Source organism: Garra rufa, chromosome 16, assembly GCF_049309525.1.
Source record: "Garra rufa chromosome 16, GarRuf1.0, whole genome shotgun sequence".
NCBI lineage: Eukaryota > Metazoa > Chordata > Actinopteri > Cypriniformes > Cyprinidae > Garra > Garra rufa.
This window is the reverse complement of record NC_133376.1, coordinates 12,440,854-12,461,934: the sequence shown is the minus strand read 5'-3', so window position 1 is coordinate 12,461,934 and position 21,081 is coordinate 12,440,854. Positions and strand designations below refer to the sequence as shown.

The window sequence follows — 21,081 nt, the reverse complement described above, 5'->3', positions numbered from 1 at the left end:
TGTGCATGAGCAAATTTATTCATGCATGAACAAACATATGCATGCACAGTTAAGTTAATGAATGCATGAATGAATGTATGAACACAATCTAATGAAAAAACATTCATGCAAAAACCAATGCATGAATGCACAAAAGCATAAATTAAAGCATAAATAGAGGTATGAATGCATAAACGCAGAAACATGAATGTATGCATTAGCACATTTATTAATGCATGAACAATATATGCATGCACGATCAAATGAAATAAAAGCATGAATGAATATATGTACACAAACTAATAAATAAATTATATATATGTATATGTATATGTGTATGTATGTGTGTGTATATATATATATATATATATATATATATATATATTAGTGGTGGGCCGTTATCGGCGTTAACGTGCTGCGTTAACGTGAGACTCTTATCGGGCGATAAAAAAAATATCGCCGTTAATCTATTCTCAAATTTGGGTTGGGATCTGGGTCTAAACTACGCAAGCTATGATGACTTTCACCTTGATAGTTTAATGTGGATGTATACCAAAGACTATAGAATATAGTCTCCTCCGCCAAAACACAGACGGGATCGCGTCGTCCTCCATTCATAAAAACAGAATCTACTATAGCGCGAAATGCCACGTAAATTCGTCGTTTTTTGGATTCATAAATCAAATGTTGGTCTGTCACTTAATTCAAATCGCGATATGGACTAGTGTCTGTGAAAACTGAAATGCAAAAAGACCGTTTTAATATGAATACGGTATGTTCCGTTTGCCTAGCTGTCTGTATGAATGATGGAGACGAGCTTTTACTACACGCATACAGAAACACACGTGACGGTCCCGGTAATTTTTGGCATTTGCATCTCACATGAACAGATAAACTCAATATCCAAAACTGCTGTGAGTGTCACTTTTACCGTTTCATTTGAGAAAACTCGCATCATATCATACTGTATACAAAGAAACTTCATGGCAACCTGTCAAGATAAAAGTACGGTGTAACATGTAAACCCCCCCCCCCCCACTGTACAACAATAATACTGTTTTTTTATTACAGTAAGGGCTAAGTTTAGGGTTGGGTAGGTGTAGACGTTAAAAAAAACACAATCTAATAGGTTGAAAAAATAATTTAATTGTTAGTTAGTTAGTAAACACAAGTACATCTTATTGAACATAATTTATTTTCATCAACAATTAGAACAGCTTTATCGAGCAGTTTGTGATGCAGTTTGGAAACAGGAGATGAGCCCCTGGTCTAATGCGCCACCTGGCTTTGGAAACCCATTCTCAAAGACTTACTTTTAGTCATTATTTGGGTAGCACACATATTCTGAATGCCTTCAGCAGAATTCAAATTAGCCATTTTAATCTAGATTAATCTAGATTAATTCCAAGATTTAATCTAGATTAATCTAGATTAAAAAAATTAATCTATGCCCACCACTAATATATATATATATATATATATATATATATATATATATATATATATATATATATAGCCTGATCAAATGAATGAATGTGTGAATGAGCAGATTAAAGACAAGCCTATTGTGCACTTCATATAAGGACCACTATATGTATGGCACAGAGTTTCTGCCTATTTATGACGCTCCGAATCAGTCACTTCAGTTAGGATGCTGCCTTAGAAGGAAGCCGTCTATTAGTCACCAAAGCGGCTTGATAGCATTTGGAACAGAACCTCTGTGTAAGTGTTTTTTCCTGGCTTTTCTCAGAGTGTATTGTCATGAGATTAAACTTCAATAGGAAATCCATCTCTCTTAATTGATTCCCGAGGCTTTACCTCAGTGTGAGCACAGGAAACATGCATTAGTGTGCGATTAGCTCTTCATAGTACGGGAATAATGATCCTGTTTATCCCAACAGGGGAAAAACTAAGGGAGATAAAAGAGTCAAGGGAATTTCATACAGTGCTGACTGAACGTGTGTGTGTTTGTGTGACAGGAGGGATATCGCACAGGTTCACAGTTTCCTCTGGCTTTATGATATGTGTGTGTGTCTGTCTGTCAGTCCCTCAGGGCTTCATTACGGTTGAATGGGAGATTGAGCTCACTGTCCCACGGTTATAACACACATACAAACCAGCTGACTCTAATAAATACATCACACACCTACAAAAACACACAGCCATATCTACTGTTTTCTGACAGAAATCTAAGCCTAACTATGATAAATAGTAATAATGATGCTTGATTTAGCAAGCAGCACTAATTAACACTCAAACAATCTGTTTCTGCTGCATAGAGTAGATGCTGTGTGTTTCTGCCGGCCTTTGCATGTTTTGATCTGCTGTAGGATATTGATGCAACTCTTAAATCATTTTCATGCTCTCCTGCTGAATTTCTGTCTGTTTCTGCCCCCCAGAAGACACATAACTCAGATGTGGCTCTACGCACGATTTATAATATTTTAAATGGGTCATGGAAAATGGATTTTCTTGCTCTTTTGAGTAGAGTTGTAACACTGTGAAGCCTACGGTATCATATTTGGTATGGAAATAAGGCCTCTAAATGGTCAGAATGATCAAAACGTTGATAATAAACCTATCACACACATCAACTACACGCCTTCTGTCATCTGATTGATATTTTAGACTATTTAAGCAAAGCAAAAGGTCTTTTTTTAAGTACTATGCAGACAAAGTCTGACATTCACAGGTCTATATTTTTAACAGTTGATGTATAGTATGTATAGTACATACAGTATGCATCAAACAGATGTCTCAGATGTTGCATTACATCTCTCTGCAAGAGTGTTGCATTTTTAACAAGGCTTTTAGACTCCTGCGTTCTGCTCTATTCAGTCATTCAGTCACAGCATGTCCCGTGTGACACCCGCTAATGTTGCTGAAAGTCTGAAGAGTCACCGTGTAAAGTGAGGTTTTGTCGGCCTCTAACCGACATAATAGAAAAAACACCACTCTAAAAATCACACCAAAAGGCTCTAATTTGGCGTTTTTGCATGTGGTTGTTACTGGGCTTTGATTAGTGCGAAATGCTTGATGTTGCTCAAAGTCGTGCAATTAATGTGTTTTCATGTTTGCGTCAGTTCTGAGTACTCAGGTACCGTATTCGTTGTTAATGTGAAGGTTAGCCATTCAGAACAGAGGTCATTTTCATATAATACAGTGGCAAAATCAGGCTGTTTAATTGTGAGGCTTGAACAGGGAGGGAAATAAAAGGGTAAAATATGACATGATAGACAAAAGTGGACTGTTGTGGTGATGTTTACCTGTATATAATGCAGGCTGTTTTCTGGCAGGTTGAGCAGTTGTTGATGTCTTGACCTGTTCTGTAAGAACAACGCCTGAAAAAAATAAGAAAGTGTGAAGACCTGCACACACACATACTTTAAGCATGTGATTCACGCATACAGAACATTGAATTAGAGGTCTGTGCTTTTCCATCCCGCTTCCACCCACAATGATTTTCTTCCTACACGCGGCTGCATTTTTATTTGTTATTTCCAGTTATTACTAAGAAGTGTCTTCTTTTCAGTAATGTCACAAGAGATGCTTTTATTGTAGCCTGTGTTTTTGTTATGTATTTGTTATGTTTAAAGTTGAGGTCAAATTTTTTTTTGTAAACCTGAATAAGATATTTAACATAAAAGATGTTTACATAATAGTCCATAAGAGAAAATAATGGTTGAATTTATAAAAATGACCCCATTCAAAAATTTACATATGCTTGATTCTTAATACTTTTTTGATGAGTGATGAGTTCATGAGTTCCTTGTTTGTACTAAATAGTTATACTGCCCATTGTTCTTCAGAAAAATCCTTTAGGTCCCACAGATTCTTTTGTTTTTCAGCATTTTTGTGTATTTGAATAGTCACTGATGCTCCAAAGGGAAACACAATCAATTAAGTTCCGGGGGCTGAAATTTTTTTGAATTTGAAGATCAGGGTATATTTAACTCATTTTGTTTTCTGTGAAACATGTATCTTCTGTAGCTTCTGAAGGACATTACTAAATAAATAAATAAAAAGATATTTAGGCAAAATAAGAAAAATGTACACATCCTCATTCTGTTCAAAAGTTTACACCCCTGGCTCGTAATGCATTGTTTTTCCTTCTGGAGGATCAATAAGCTTTTGAACCTTCTGTAATAGTCCCTCAGTTGTCCTCAGTGTGAAAAGATGGATCTCAAAATCATACAGTCATTGTTGGAAAGGGGTTCAAATACACAAAAATGCTGAAAAACTAAAGAATTTGTGGGACCTGAAGGATTTTCCTGAAGCGGGCAGTTGAACTGTTCAGGACTATCAGAACTATTAGAACTATCACTAAACAAATAATACAAAGCTGTGGATCATTCAGGTAACAACACAGTATTAAGAGTCAAGTGTATGTTAACTTTTTAACAGGGTCATTTTTATAAATTCAACTATTATTTTCTCTTGTGGACTATATGTAAATGTCTTTTATGTGAAATATTTTATTCAGGTCAGTACTGAATAAAAAATAACATGCATTTTGTATGATCCCTCTTATTTTTGGTAGATAACTAATTTATATGTATATATATTCTGGTCCTCAATTTTTTTTACTGTTTGTATCACTCCGCTAGCAGTTTTTCTCACTGTGAGTGTTATTGAGGACTCCTAAGTTCACTACAACTTTATAAATTATTATTTTTTTGTGTAGTAGTTTGTAGTAGAATGTAGATTTTAGGTGAGAATGTAGATAACATCTATTTGAAGGCGAGAAGAAAACGTCTATTTGAAATTTTGCTTCAGTGTTTCTGGAGATGTGAGCATTGGCGCGTCAGCGGCCGTTTAGTGCTCATGAACCTGCCGAAAGCAGCCTTACCTCAGCCAGATTTGCCACTGACTCTCATGTTAAACTTAAGATATAATTTGTTTTGGGTAAATCTAACAGGCAGTCTTTGGTCTATCTAGACTGTCTATCTAGGGGCAGCCATGGCCTAATGGTTAGAGAGTCTGTCTTGTAACCCGAAGGTGAGTCCCTTGAGCAAGGCACCGAACCCCCAACTGCTCACTGGGCGCCACAGCAATAGCATTATGGCTGCCCACTGTTCCGGGTGTGTGTTCATGGTGTGTGTTCACTACTGTGTGTGCACTTGGATGGGTTAAATGCAGAGCACAAATTCCAAGTATGGGTCACCATACTTGGCCACACATCACGTCCTTAGTTTTTTTTCCCCCCCATTGAATGTTTGTTTTTCCCATGAATTGAAAGTGCTAGAATGTTGTTCCAGTCCTATTTTGTAATGCAAAAAATGGCTAAAACCAAGTTTGCATATAGAAACTTGTGCAGAGTTTTTCTCCAACTCGCCAAAGAAATTTAGTCCCGTGTCACAACAAATAAAATCAAGGCCAGCGGGTATCCCACAGGCATACAGACCTCTATTGAATGTCCTTGAATATCTAATGAAAATGAACACTTTAAAACATACAACACTGTCATTTTCCTGATCGATCCTGACAGATCTGAGCTTTCAATCAAAGTCCTGACGAAACCCTGGTGGTGTGGATGAAGGAGAAAAAAGAGAGGGAAACTCTTGAGAGATTTCGAGAAAAGGTGTAAATGCATTAGGTGGTGTAGCAGTGAAGATGAGACAGAAAATAAGACATCAGATGAGAGGGAGGGAAAGAGATAGTTTGAGAGCGGTAGGGGGTCGATGTCCCATTGATGATCGAGATTCCCGAGGTGTTGCCGCAGGATGCATCGGTTACCAGGGGAATTATAGGATGATGGAAGTGTGGAATCACAAATCAAACACGCTTTCATGAACTCCAGCGCCTTAATCTCTCGCTCTCACTCACCCTTCACTCATTGCTTTGTTCCTCTCCAGATCCTGAATGACATTGAGAAGAACTTTTATCTTTTCCTGATTATACAGCAGGTTTTCTTCGACATTCTGCAGCAGTCCGCGTAGAACGCCAGGTGCACCGTTGCATTGTGGGATGTTATCTGTTGGAGGTGGGTGGGTGTCTTTAGAGTCCGTTTCCATCTCAGTTTTAGGTTCTGGAGGAGGGGGCGGGGCTTGTGGCTTAGGCTCCGCCCCTGAGCCAATCAGAAGCTCTGGAGGTGCTGGTTTACATTTGACTTGTACTGGTTTCAAGTCTTTTTTGGGTGGAGGAGTGGGCGCGGCTTGGGACTCACAGCCAATCGGTTTAGGCGTGGCGGATTTGTGCGTTTGCGTCGCCACACACTTGTCCTTTGTGTCTTGCGATGTGTGTTGTGCGGTTGATTCTGTTTTAACTCGTGTTTGCGTGTGTTGTGTTTTGTGTGTCGCCAAATCGTTTTTGGGTTTTTCAGACTGCGTAGATGCTTCTGTTTTCGCATCTTTTTTGGTGGCCTGTGAGGGGGCGGAGCATGCGTTCTGCGTCGTGTGATTGGGAATTTGTGCATACGTTGGCTGTGCAACCGTGGAGTTTCGTTTCTGCAAACGAGGTGAACAGCTTTTCCTTGGCGGCGTGGGAAGCGTCATGCTCGCTTGAACCTGACTGGCAGCTCGTTTGCGACAAGTGGGTGCCATGCAGGGCGGGACTTGAGACTGTCTCCGCCCACAGCTGGTGCACAGTCGGGGCGATGACGTCATCACACGACATGGGCGAGGGGCCGTGGTGTACGAGCCAGTGGCCGGCCTGGACGCCTCCCCTTTCAGCGATTGACCCCGCCTACATTCACGTGTCATTGTTTGACTCTGCCGTCTTGCTTCTTCAGACTCCGCCCCTTCTGTACAAACTCCGCCCACCACCTCGGGTGCAACGATACTTCCGTTAACATACCGAGGGGTTCTTTTTAAACTCCCTCTTGGTCCAGATTGACTTGGATTGGCTTTGATTTGACAGTACACCTCACTCTCCTGGGACGTCCTGTGCTGGGCCACATGGTTCCTAGATGCCGTCTTCACAACGTGCCTTCCGTTCACCTCACAACGCCTCACACGGTCCAGCGACATTGTTTCGGCAGTCGGTCCGTTGGCCGTACTGACCATTTGAGTCCTTTTCTTCAACGACGGAAGCGAGCGGAGGCCTGGCGACGTTTGAACGCCAACGCTGCACAAAGGACCCCATTTCTGAGACAGGACAGCCCGTCCACCAGCTAGAGGCACCTCCAATGTCGGCACCGCATTGGATGCGTCAGCTGCTCGTCGGCCCATGACCTCTGCTGATTGGTTCAGCCCCCTGAGGAGGAGCTGGAGGGGGTGTCGCCTTCGTTTGCAAGCATACTATCTAAAACAAAGATGATTATTCCTTGGTGTGTTTTGGGAAATTGTATTCCACAGCATTAAAAGTGATTGCATTGGTCGGTCCAGTCAATCCAGTGCCAAAATCTTCAAATTCGTTGTGTGCCTGTCTGAGAAAAAAGAAATATGCATGTAAAAGACATTAGACTGTGCATGTAGTCATAATTTAATGTAATTAAAAGGGATAGTTCACCCACAAATGAAGATATATTGAAGAATGTTGGTAACCAAACAATTGACAGTAGCTATAGATTTCAATAACAGTACATCCAAAATAGTTAGTGTTTTCTTTTGTGCTCCACAGAAGAGAAAAACTCACACAAGTTTGGAACATCTTAAGGCTGAGTAAATAATGTCATAATGATTTTTATTTTTGCATGCACTGTCCCTTTAAATGTCAAGTTGCACTCTAGATCTGCACTAACGAGTATATAATTGAAGCTATATAAGAGGCACTTTTTAGATGATACCTTTTTTTTCCATTCGGCGTAATATTTATCTTGTACAAAAGCAAGAGGATCTCAATTAGGGTGACGGTAGTAAAGTAGCACTCAGTAATTTCACTCTCATTATAAAAGTTTTATACACAAAGAAGTCAAAAGTAATGTATGCAGTATGTGACAAAAATATGTATTATTATAATACTGGTTGGAATCAGCAGCTTTTTTTTTAACTAGTTAGTTGCATCACAACTGAGTTACTTTGCAACACACTTGTGTGTCTGTAATCAAGACTGCTAGTCGACAGGAGAAACCAGAGAGATGCTCTTAAAGTTCACGTCCATCTTATGCTCAGAGACCCCAATAACCCAACACGACTATTACGAATATTAATGAGGGTTAGCAAAATCCCCCATATGTCACATGCAGCTGATTAAAGTCTCGCTCTCTCTCTCGCTGGTTGTCTTCCTGAAGGGCCTATTATTATCATTTTATTCCTCTGTAATCTCCTCCCCGTCTTAAGTGTTCGCCCTCCTTTCTTTTGCTCTTTGATAAGCTCTCTGTGTGTCTTGTAGTTCATATCTTGTTCTCTGTTAAGCTTCTTTTCTTTTATGAGACCGACTCAAAGCTGCCCGTCTCCTCTGACCCAAACACTGTGCGTCTGTGTGTGTGTTTGTGTGTGTGTGTTTGTGTGTGTGTGTGTGTGTGTGTGTGTGTGTGTGTGTTTTACTTGTACTTTCTATGAATAGGGAACAAAATAGGGCTGAAAAACACTGTATATGTATATATGTATTCATTCGTTTATTTATTTTTCTTCAGCAAATTGTCAGTGAAAGAAGATTGTTAGCCTCAGGGATTTTATTGTAATTGGTTGGCCTAAATTGATATTATCTAATTGTGTACTTAAATTTAACAGCTTTGAGCTGACAGCTATTCAGCCTAATTCATTACATACCTTTCTATCAAAGTTATGTGACATTATCAAGATGAAACTGTTCTGACAATGTTTAACTCTATTGTCATAACTTTATTGTCATATTTTATTGCCATTTTCTAAACTATAGCGAATAAACTCTGATAATGTGAGAAATGTTGAAGGCGAACCAAAATTTATTCACACGCCTTCAACATTTCTCACATTACCAGAGTTTATTCGCTATAGTTTAGAAAATGGCAATAAAATATGACAATAAAGTTAAAGTTAGACCTCAAATATACATTTTAAAATGGTTGTGCTTTAAAATAAGTTTGATACATTGGAATTAGGGCCAGACGAATGTACATTTATATCCATTAAAAAAAAAAAAAAACTACTACAGTAATTATGTATAACTTCTGTTTCAGAAGAAATGTGAAAGTCTCTTGAAATAACCTTAACAGACCATATATAACTTATTTAAAAGTAACTCTTAAAATCCAAAACCGCTTATGGAAAGCCATTAAAGATTAGTTAGAGAAGGAACAGTCCCGAATAACTCTTATTAGATATTTGATGCTTTTAAAATGACCTACTTTTAGTGAAAAGTTAAATTTATAATACTGAAAAAAGGTGTAGAGTCTACATTGAAACAATTTTAACTGAGAAATTGCTAGCAAATGTCACAAATAATTACAAAGAAAGCAAGAAACATGAAATGTGAGATTTTGAAGCACATCTTTTACGTAAAATGCATTAAATATATATATTATACCGTAATTAGGTGTAATTACAATTAGCTTTGTGAAAAGTGCTGTGTGTGTGTGTATGAAATAAGTAGTGTTGTATGATAATGTTCATCTGTTAGAGGCTAATGGGGGTCATTAGCATTTTTGACCAACAATACTTCACACACACACACACACACACACACACACACACACACACACACACACACAGGCCTAATGAGGACCAAAACGTCTGTGTTTAATTATGAGAGTAATTGAAGTTTGGAATTTGACTGAATATTTGCAGTCCTTAAAGCGTCCCAGCCGTTGCGTTCATTAGGATTATTTTCATTTTAGCAAACTGTTCGAGACATCCGAAGCCAAATCTCCTCCTCTCATCTTTCATGTGTGCCGTCTCTGAATGCTCTGGAGAGGAAGCGTGGGCTGCAGGACGGCTGTTTACTCTGTGATGTGTTTAGAAGTATTTAGATTCATTGATCTGCTGGATTTGACACTTTTTGACCTTGGATTGGATCAGTTTAAAGTACAGTACTATGGTAATACCATGGTGTGCTTTTGCATTCATTAACAGAGTTCCGTACACCAGATGGTATTCCATGATATTGCCATGTTTTTGGACATTTAAGTTAACACACCATGTACCTTTGAGATAATATATGGAAATCATTCAGTACACTGATAAAAGTGCCTCATTTGGGTTAAATGTTTAACCCAGCCAACTGGTTAGTTTTAACTCAAGTATTGCTTAAAAATCACTATTTCTTGCTAACGGTGAACCCCAAATAGGTTGGAAATTAACATTGATTAATAAGTTGAATAATAATAATATAATAATAATAATAAACATTTTTAATTGCTTATTTAATAAATGTTCACCTTTTCATTGTTGCTGATGCCTCTAGTAATTATGTGTCAGATTTTTAATTTGCAACCTATTTTGGGTTGATTTTAAGCCGGCAATTTAGTAATTTTCAAACAACAGTTGAGTTAACTACCCAAAATGTTGGGTTAAATGTATAAAACAACCCATTTCACTCAGCATTTATTTTTTAGAGTGTATCTTAAATTAATGATAAATATGAAATGTCACAGTAATAAATAATTACGCTACACTAATAAAATCTGTTAAAATCACTTTTTGAGGTGGACATGCCAAAATAAGTGCCTTAGTATTAATACTATTTGACTAACTATATATTTCTCTCTATATATATATATATCTATATATCAATGTATATATTCATGATTTACAGTTATATATTACGATTTTTAATAATAAACTATATATTCTGAGTTACATTTATATATTCAGATTTGTAAATATATATTCTGATTGACTTCTACATATTTAGGCTTACAACTATATATCCTGATTTACATTTATATATTCTGATTTGTATTTATATATTCAGTTTTGCAACTATATATTCAGACTTACTATATATTCTGATTTACATTTATATATTCTGCTTTGTATTTATATATTCTGAGTTACATTTATATTCAGATTTATAGTTATATATTCAGACTTACTATATATTCAGACTTACATTTATATATTCTGCTTTGTATTTATATATTCTGAGTTACATTTATATTCAGATTTGTAGTTATATATTCAGTTTTGCAACTATATATTCAGATTTACTATATATTCTGATTTACATTTATATATTCTGAGTTACATTTATATTCAGATTTGTAGTTATATATTTAGACTTACTATATATTCTAATTTAGATTTATATATTGAGTTACATTTATATTCAGATTTTTAATTATATATTTACTATATATTCTGATTTACATTTATATATTCTGCTTTGTATTTATATATTGAGTTACATTTATATTCAGATTTGTAGTTATATATTTAGACTTACTATATATTCTGATTTACATTTATATATTCTGCTTTGTATTTATATATTCTGAGTTACATTTATATATTTAGATTTGGATTTATATATTCTGATTTATAAATATATATTCTGAATTACTTCTGGATATTCAGACTTACAACTATATGTTCAGATTTTCAACAATATATTCACAATTTGCATTGATATATTTAGTCTTTATATAATTATTTCCTGTTTGGCCCTTCATAAAGTATATATTAAAATATATTTATGTTTTTTAAAGTTTTAAAGTTTTTTTTATGAAGATAAATTAGTATTTGACTAGCAATGTACATATTTTTAAAGTATATTTATTTTTATTTAGACATTACGTTAGAAAATAGTATTTGACTAACAATGTATATTTTTAAATATATTTAATATTTGAGAATGGAGACATTATACTGATCTGTTCTAGGAACTACAATAATTCGTTCAATATTGTTCATCTATAACAGCTACTATTTAAATGGATGCAAATGAAATAATTAAAAAAAATGAAAAATTAAAATAATATGAAAGAAATATTACTCATAAATATTTATTCTATTTTTTAATTGGCCAAACCAAATATTTTTGAGTTATTGTTGGTTTTACTCTGTTTTATTCATCATGGTATCAGATGTAGTTATTCAGATCTACTTTTCTTTATATTTTATTAAGTTTACTCTTTGTAAACAGTCTGAATTAAACAAATTTTTAAGCAGAAAGAATTTTCTCACTGAAATCTTTGTTTATTCACAACTTTTAAAAACATTTTTATCCACCTTTTTCGTCCCTTATGAAATTTGTAAATCCAGCAATTCTGTCCAGCAATTCTGCTTGATATTGCAAATTGGTGCGTCTTACCATATTTGTTGAATATGTGATGTTATAATATCCAAAGTTCATTAAAGCTGTAGAAACTTGGTGGTGTGTCTGATTAAAACACTGAAAGATACCAGTCCTTTGCTCTCTTTATTCCACTGAAGTGAAGAATCATAAATCTTTCGCAATTAACATGACACGTAGTTCACAAATTCACATGGAGCAGGACTACCATGATGGACACGATGCACAGGATGCACAAAAGGATGGTTTTGAGTCACTACAAACTATATAAAAAGAGAATCAAACTCATACAAACAACTCAATCAATAAACATCAATATTGTACTCAATCCAAATGAGGATTGAATATCCAAACAATTCAAATAAACAAATTCAAACTATACAATGAGCAAACAAACTTACTTAACACATCCAAACACCCACACCTCTCCAAGGCAGAAAAGGGACAAAGGAAGGAAGTGAGGTCTATTTATAGACCTCAACCAGGGGGGTTATGGGTAATGTAGTGCATCAGATATGGGTTCACCCTAAATGTAGTTTACTAGGAATTGTGGGTAATGTAGTACAAATAAAAATAAAGAAAAAATAGGAAAAAAAAAACAAATGAGTCAAATTCACAACAATAATATTTTAATGTATTAACTTAATTATGAACACACTGGTGTGTAGTAGGGCTGTGCAATATGGACAAAATAATCATATTGCGATTTTTTGAATGAATATTGCGATTGCGATTTTATTTGCGATTTTTTTTTTTTTTTTGCTTTTTCAAACAAGCTACATACATACATTCTAAATGTATTCAGTGCACAAGAAGTGCATAACAAAACATTTCACAATGAAATAACATATTATTAAGTTTAATAAACAAAACTGTAGTAAAATTGTCTTTAAAACAGACAACATAAAATAAATTAGCCATGTTACTTTTTTTCCCAGTACTTTAGCCTACTTTGTGTAATAACGAAAACATTCAGTGGAAAAATAAGTCCAAAACTCTCTATTTTAACATTTTGAGGGCTCTACAATCTTTTGCTTTTTTTTTTTTAAGAAATTCTTATGTGTTTTAATTTTTCTGATAATCAAAAAGCATAAACATTTATGTAGTGCAAACAGTTTTACTGTTTACTGCACGTTGTTATTCTTCTCGTTACTTCCCTACGGTGGCTAATGTACCGGGTGTCTCGCCCATAGGCTTACTTCCGTGTTGAAGAAAAAGGTGGAGTTTTTTTTTAATAGTGTCTATCATCTGATGCATCATTACAGTATGGCTACAGTTTTGTTTTTTTAAGGGCACCTTATCTTCTCACACACACACACACACACACTCCTTGAGTATTTTGTTCTTGAGGTCTCTTGTTGATCTTTGCTACGGTTCATCAGCACACAGTTAGATGTTCCACTTTCATCCCTCCATTCTTCAGCACACACACATACTTACTCACACACACACACACACACACACACACACTTACTGAGAGTCTCTGTTGATCTCTTCATCAGCTCCGGTCGAGCCCTGTACTCCTCCTTTCTCTCTTCTCTTTCACACTCCGTTACCCCTGACTTTGATTTTGTCTTTCTGAGCCTTTCTTGTGTCATCATTCACACACACACACACACACACACACACACACACACACACACACACACACACATGCACACAAACTTTATCTAATACGCTCTAGCATCTCTGTGTGCGGCGATCGATATTCAGGAGCCGCAGATGCAGTGTTCCGTCACCACACTGTCCTGAAAACACACACACACCTTCCAAAAATTATGCCTTTGTCAAACCTGCCACTGGCGCAAAGAAAGTAAGTTTACTGGCCATAAATATTTACTCTCAGACATATAACTCTATTTTGCCTGATGTATTTTGCATTAGCAAGCTGGCAGGAAGATAAATTTACTGAATAGTAATTCAAAGAAATCTATCTATCTATCTATCTATCTATCTATCTATCTATCTATCTATCTATCTATCTGTCTGTCTGTCTGTCTGTCTGTCTGTCTGTCTGTCTGTCTGTCTGTCTGTCTGTCTGTCTATAGTGGAAGCTTGTAGATTTGATTCATAAAATAAGGTTTTCATGAGAATATATGCACTTAATACCTTTATAATGAGGTAATAGTTTCATTAAAGCAGTAAAGCGCTCAAGTGTGTTATAAATTGTGAATATAGTCCTGAAGGTATTGAGCTCTGACTATTTATGATGCTCATTGCTTCACTGAATGGTCAGCTAGTTGGTAATTCCATTTTATTTACTCAACAAAGCCGAATTTTTATTAGTAATTGTAGTTTGCGGGTGTTTATTTTAAACCCTGTGTGCATGAATGAATCAAAACAACAAAACAGCAGGCAGGATGGGCATAAAGAGCGAGTGGGGATGGATCTGGCGTGTCCGTTTGAATGAAAGCTGTAGTTTGTATAGTCTGTCTTCATTCTGTGCAGTGACTCCCAGCAGACATTCAGTCTGTTCATTATCCGGAGCCTTTAACTGCTTTCAGTGGGATCTAATGAGATTTGAGGGAATCTGCTTCTTTTTTCTGATATTCCAATAACAGCAATTACATCAAATGTGGTCTTTTTAACATTTTTTTGTGATGATTTGATTGTTTGGCTGGCGGTTCGTGCTTTGCAGAGGTATGATGTCATTCTGAGCATCAAAATGAACAAAGCTCTGGGAGATTTTACAAAGCGAGATACACACGAGTGTGTTTAAGCCTCTGATATACAATATTAACCAGTCGGAGCGTACAGCACCTCTGAGACACACTGAAAGAGGAAAACGCTGCAAGTTATATTACACACATAACTCACATACACACACACACACACACACACACACACACACACACACATGTTGGGTTTACATGTTTTATGGGGATATTCCATAGGCGTAATGGTTTTTATACTGTACAAACCGTACTTTCTATCGCCCTACACCTACCCTACACCTAAACCTAGCCCTCACAGGAGATTGTGCACACTTTTACTTCATCAAAAAAACTCATTGTGCATGATTTATAAGCCTGTTTCCTCATGGGGACCTGAGAAATGTCCCCACAAGGTCAAAATCTACTGGTATTCCTATCCTTGTGGGGACATTTGGTCCCCACAACGTGATGAATACCAGGTACACACACACACACACACACATATGGAAACCTAATGGAAAAACTATCATACATGTAACTACACACACACACACACACACACACACACACACACACACACACACACACACGTTTGGGTTTACATGTGCGTGTATTGTGTGTGTGTGTGTGTGTGTGTGTGTGTGTGTGTGTGTGTGTGTGTGTGTAATGGCTTTGATAGTTCTGTTTTCAGTGCACGCTGACATATACTCTAAGTCAGGGGTGCTCAACCCTGTTCCTGGAGATCTACCTAGTACCTACCTGCAGACTTTAGTTCCAGCCCTGTTCCAACACACCTGTCTGTAATTATCAAGTGCTACCTAAGAGATTAATTAGCTGGTTCAGGTGTGTTTGATTAGGGTTGGAGCTGAACTTTGTAGGATAGTAAATCTCCAGGAACAGGGTTGGGCAGCCCTGCTCTAAGTACTCACTAACTATATATATTTTTATTTTTTTTATTATTTTTTTATTTTTTATTAGTGTTTTTAAAGTGTTTTTTATAAACATGAGTTCATGGTAATGAAATGTGTACGTTTAACAGAATGCTGTGGCTGTTCTTTGTGGTTGTTACTGGTTTTAGCAGTGTGGTTCCTAGGGTGTCTGGGTGGTTACCAGGGTGTTGCGGGGGTGTTCTGGGCTGGGTTTCCCAAAAGTATTGTAAGCCTAAGTGTATCGTAGAACCATTGTCATCAATAGAGCTACGATCAACTTAGGCTTAAAATGCTTTTGAGAAATGCAGCCCTGGTTGGTTGCCAAGGAGTTGCTAGGGCACTGTTAGAACGGTTGTTTGATTGTTCTTCGTGGTTGGCAGCGAGTTGCTAGGGCATTGTTAGGGGGTTGCAAATGTGTTCAGGGTAGTTTCCAGGGAGTTGCTAGGCCACTGTTAGAAGGGTTGTTTGATTTTTCTTTGTGTTTGCCAGGGAGTTGCTAGGGGGCATTGTTAGGAGGTTGCAAATGTATTCAGGGTAGTTGCCAAGGAGTTGCTAGGGCTTTGTTAGAAGGGTTGTTTGATTGCTCCTCATGGTTACCAGGGAGTTGCTAGGGCATTATAAAGGGTTGCCAAGGAGTTGCTAGGGTTTTGTTAGAAGGGTTGTTTGATTGTTCCTCATGGTTGCCAGGGAGTTGCTAGGGCATTATAAGGGGTTGCAAATGTGTTTGGGGTAGTTGCCAGGAAGTTGCGAGGGTACTTTTAGAAGGGTTGTTTGATTGTTCTTTGTGGTTGGCAGGGAGTTGCCAGGGCACTGTTAGAAGGGTTGTTCAATTGTTCTTTGTGGTTACCAAAGAGTTGCTAGGGCACTGTTAGAAGGGTTGTTTAATTTTTTTTTTTTTGTGGTTGTCAAAGAGTTGCTAGGGCACTGTTTGAAGTGTTATTTGATTTTTTTTGTGGTTGCCAGGGAGTTGCTAAGGCATTGTTAGGGGGTTGCAAATGTATTCAGGGTAGTTGCCAGAGAGTTGCTAGGGCTCTGTTAGAAGGGTTGTTTTGTTGTTCTTTGTGGTTGCCAGGGAGTTGCTAGGGCTCTGTTAGAAGGGTTGTTTTATTGTTCTTTGTGGTTGCCAAGGAGTTGCTGGGGCACTGTTAGAAGGGTTGTTTGATTGTTCTTTGTGGTTGCCTGGGAGTTGCTAGGGCACTGTTAGGGATTTGCAAATGTATTTACGGTAGTTGCCAGAGAGTTGCTTGGGCTCTGTTAGAAGTGTTGTTTTATTGTTCTTCCTGGTTGCCTGGGAGTTGCTAGGGCACTGTTTTTGGGGTTTGCAAATGTGTTTGTGGTTGCTAGGGCACTGTTGGGGGGTTGCAAATGTATTCAGGGTAGTTGCCAGAGAGTTGCTCAGGCTCTGTTAGAGGGGTTGTTCAATTGTTCTTTGTGGTTGCTAGGGAGTTGCTAGGTCACTGCTAGAAGCCTTATTAGATTGTTATTTGTGGTTGCCAGGGAGTAACTAGGACATTGTTGGGGGTTGTTCTGGATGGTTGCTGAGGCGCTGTTAGAGAGTTTCTAGGTTGTTTTTCATGGTTTCCAGGGAGTTGCTGGGGTATTCTGGGTGGTTGCTGAGGCACTGTTGGAGAGTTGCTAGATTGTTCTTTGTGGTTGCCAGGGAATTGCTGGGGTGTTCTGGGTGGTTTCCAGGGAGTTGCTAGGGCACTGTTAGAAGGGTGCTAAGTTATTCTTTGTTAGAAGAATTGTTAGATTGTTCTTTGTGGTTGACAAGGAGTTTCTAGGGAATTGTTGTGGGTTGCTTGGTTGTTCTCGGTCATTGCTGAGGCATTGTAAGAGAGTTGCTAGGTTGTTCTTCATGGTTTGCCATGGAGTTGCTTTGGTGTTCTGTGTGATTGCCAAGGAGTTACAGGGGTGTTCTGGGTGATTGTCAAGGAGTTACAGGGGTGTTCTGGGTGATTGTCAAGGAGTTGTTAGGCTGTTCTTGGTGGTTGCCAGGACATTGTTAGAAGATTGCTAGGTTGTTTTGTATGGTTTCCAATTTCAACTTTAACACTGAGTTCTAGAGGTCTGTTGAAATCGTAGGCCTAATAGAGATACTTGAATTATTTAACAGCACTAGTAAACCAACAAAGGCACATGTACAGATGATTTCATTGAGCCTCAGTGCACTCTGCTGAACGTGTGTGTGTTTAGAACTGGTCATGTGACGAGTGTGTTTGGCAATCAGACGCGTGTGTATGTTTGCGCCTGTGAGAGTATCAGGGTAGCTTAAAAGATTTATCAGCTTAAAAAGAAAACAGCTTTTTAAAAAAAAACTGTGTGTGTGTGTGTGAGAGAGAGAGAGAGAGAGTGTGCATTTGACTGCAGAAGGACACGAACATCCCATGAGATGTGCTGATGTTTGTGTCTTCACCTCTTTTGGAGGATGACGCATGTTTTCTCAAACTCTTTTTTTATTTTATACACTCTTTTCTGAGTAAATCACAGTCATGTCCAGGTCACATTTCATCCCAAAATCAGAAGAAAATAATATGTATATAAAACTATTTTAGAACCATTAATCCCCCAAATTCCCATTACTGTAGTGCATGCAGACTTTTTTTTTTTGTGTGATTTTCATTATTGTCAGTGATTCTTGTTAGGTTTTATTGCCATAATAAAATATTAAATTATGTCTATGCATTACTGTACAAAAGTGTGGGTCGGTAATATTTTTAATGTTGTTGAAGGAAGTCTCTTGCTCTTGCCAAGGCTGCATGTTTTTTTAATCAAAAATACAATAAAACAGTAATATTGTGAAATATTGTTATGATTCAAAAGAACTGTTTTCTATGTGAATATATTATAAAATAAATGTAATTTATTCCTCTGATGCAAAGCTGAATTTTCAGCATCATTACTCAGTTTTGAGTGTCAAATGATCCTTCAAAAATAATTGTTTTATTTAATTTTTATATGTAAAAAAGTTTTTTTTTTTTTGAAAGTTCATGTATTTGAAATATTAATCTTTCAGAACATTATAAATGTCTTTACTGTCCCTTTTGATCAATCTTGGTTGAATAAATGTATTTCTTTAAAAATAATCTTAAGACCCCAAACTTTTGTTAAATATGCATTTCAAAATCAAACTTGTCCTGTTTTTTAATTATTGATTTGTTTGTTCATTTGTCCGTATCTTTATTTATATCAACACAACAAATTCTGTCATTTTTACAATCTGAATAATAATAGATGTTCACATTAAGAATGAGATTGTTGTGCGTTACAGTAATGAGAATTTGTTGTAAATGTATTTTACTGGTTATTTAATTATAAAAAGTCAAAAAGAAAATCCTTAAAACTAGGCTTAATTCCATCATGTCAGACATTTCTTATTCCTTCCTTTTCATTCTGAGCTGAAATATGAGCTGGACATCATCTTGACAGGTGTCTGGAGATTCACCTCGTTCAGAGGTTCAGGCCCGTCTCTCTTAAATACCCGTCTGTCTCCTGTCTCTCTGTTCATTTGTCTCTTCTCCTCTTTCTTTTGCTGTCACTATCTGTTTGTTTTCTTGTCTTTCGTTCATCCCTCTCTCTCTCTGGTGTTTTTTGTCTCGTCAACTATCGGTCCGTCTTTCCTCCCTCATTCTTTTACTCAAGTTCAAGTGTGTGTGTCTCGCTCTTTCTCAGTGTTTTCATCTGTGTTTAGATTTCTACAGCATGAAATCAATTTTGACACACTCTTGCTTTAAATCACACACACACATGCTAATTCAGGAACTAATTTGTCACCAGAAGTGATATAAATATGTCAGAACTTTTCTTAGGGGACATTCAGGGACTATTAAATTAACTATAAATGAAGTAAATGTTATTTAAATTAACATTTAAAGACATACTTCACTCTTTTTCCTTGCAATTTTATGTTCATAAATGTTGTTCTAGACACATATGACTGACTTTCTTCTATAAAAGAAACTGAAACTGTTTTTTTTTTTCGTTTTGTTTTACAAACTGCAAAACTGAACAAATTGCATACACACATGCTTAAACACACTTATGCACACACATTTAAACACACACATTTTACTTCATCAGAGGTCTCAGTAACAGATGGGTATTAGATACCTGTTGTTACATAACACACACACACACACACACACACACATACAGATCCCAGTGCTGTGTTTACAATACATTCAGTAAACTTGCTTTGTGTTATTAATGCTGATTAATTACACAGACATTAAAAGAGATTTTAGCAACCAGAGACCCTTACAGAAAGACTGCAGCTGCAGCAGTACCATGGTAAAATTATGGTGTCAGATGGGAACTCTGTGGTATTGTGTTATACATTATGATGCTAAATTATTACATGTTCATTTTACTATGGTGTATATGTGATTCTCCACAGTACTGCAGAAAATATTATAACATTACCTTGACACAAGTCCAAAAAGCATAGTATCACTATGACACTTTGATACTTTTGTGGTATGACCATGGTACAGGTGCTTTTTAGTACGTTTTTGTTTGACCTCAAAATCACTTCGCACACTTAAATTCAATTTAAATTTTAATTTAACAAATTAAATCAAATATAAAAAATTTAACTGAATGTAAAACATTAGGTTAAAAATGTCAAATTAAATTTAAAATATTTAAATTAAATTCAGTTACTTTTTTAAGATGTACACTAACAACTTGAGCAGTGTTGTAACATTTCATTAGACGATTAACTCCATTACTGACCTTCATCACAGAGTGTTGTGTAGGTGAACGGACTGTTCTTCATCTCTGCATCTTTTCATCTCTCTCTTGTTCACTCGTTCTGTTTCTCCCATATTCCTATGTGAGATCAGACTCTTCCGTGTCTCTGTTCTTCTTTCTTACATCCGTCTGTGTGATTTTCTCTTGTCTGTGTTTATGATCTGTCTCTCTCTCACGAGCACATCTGTCTCTCCTTCCATCTACTGGTGAACTGAGCGTCTCGTACCTCCTCCCTCTCTCCCTCTCTCTCTCTCTCTCTCTCTCTATATATATATGTGTGTGTGTGTGTGTGTGTGTGTGTGTGTGTGTGTGTGTGTGTTTTAATCCCGCTGTGTGTCCTGGTTTCCCCCTCCTGTTCGGTCACATTAGTTGCTGATAGGAGGTCTGGACACACACTAACACACACTCACACACACACACACACACACACACACACACACACAGACACACACACACACACACTGTAAAAATGCATTCAAGGTTTAGGGTCAAAGAAGTGTTTGTGGTGTTGAATGTGTGTGTGTTTTGTGTGTCAGTGCCTAAAATGTTTACTATTACTATTACTGTTATTAATATGTCTGAATGTCACTGCATTAGAGAGCAAGTGTTATTTACTGTAATGAAATATGCCCAAACAGAATTTACAATCAAAACATTTGACCAAAAGAAGTTTG

The 21,081-nt window shown here is 36.8% G+C and overlaps 1 protein-coding gene across 1 annotated transcript; it reads right to left on the bottom strand.

The window, feature by feature from the left end:
- Positions 1–5,801: 5,801 nt before the first annotated feature.
- Positions 5,802–20,583, bottom strand: insyn2b (inhibitory synaptic factor family member 2B). The gene is made up of 2 exons (XM_073820183.1): positions 20,390–20,583; positions 5,802–7,345 (listed from the first exon to the last, which is right to left on the bottom strand). The coding sequence occupies exon 2, from the start codon at positions 7,146–7,148 to the stop codon at positions 5,802–5,804; it is 1,347 nt and encodes a 448-aa protein (XP_073676284.1). The 5' UTR covers positions 7,149–7,345; positions 20,390–20,583.
- Between the last annotated feature and the right edge of the window lie 498 nt (positions 20,584–21,081).

Bases quoted from the DNA above. Each gene is read 5' to 3' on its own strand.
- insyn2b (XM_073820183.1), bottom strand. From the start codon at position 7,148: ATGGGCCGACGAGCAGCTGACGCATCCAATGCGGTGCCGACATTGGAG.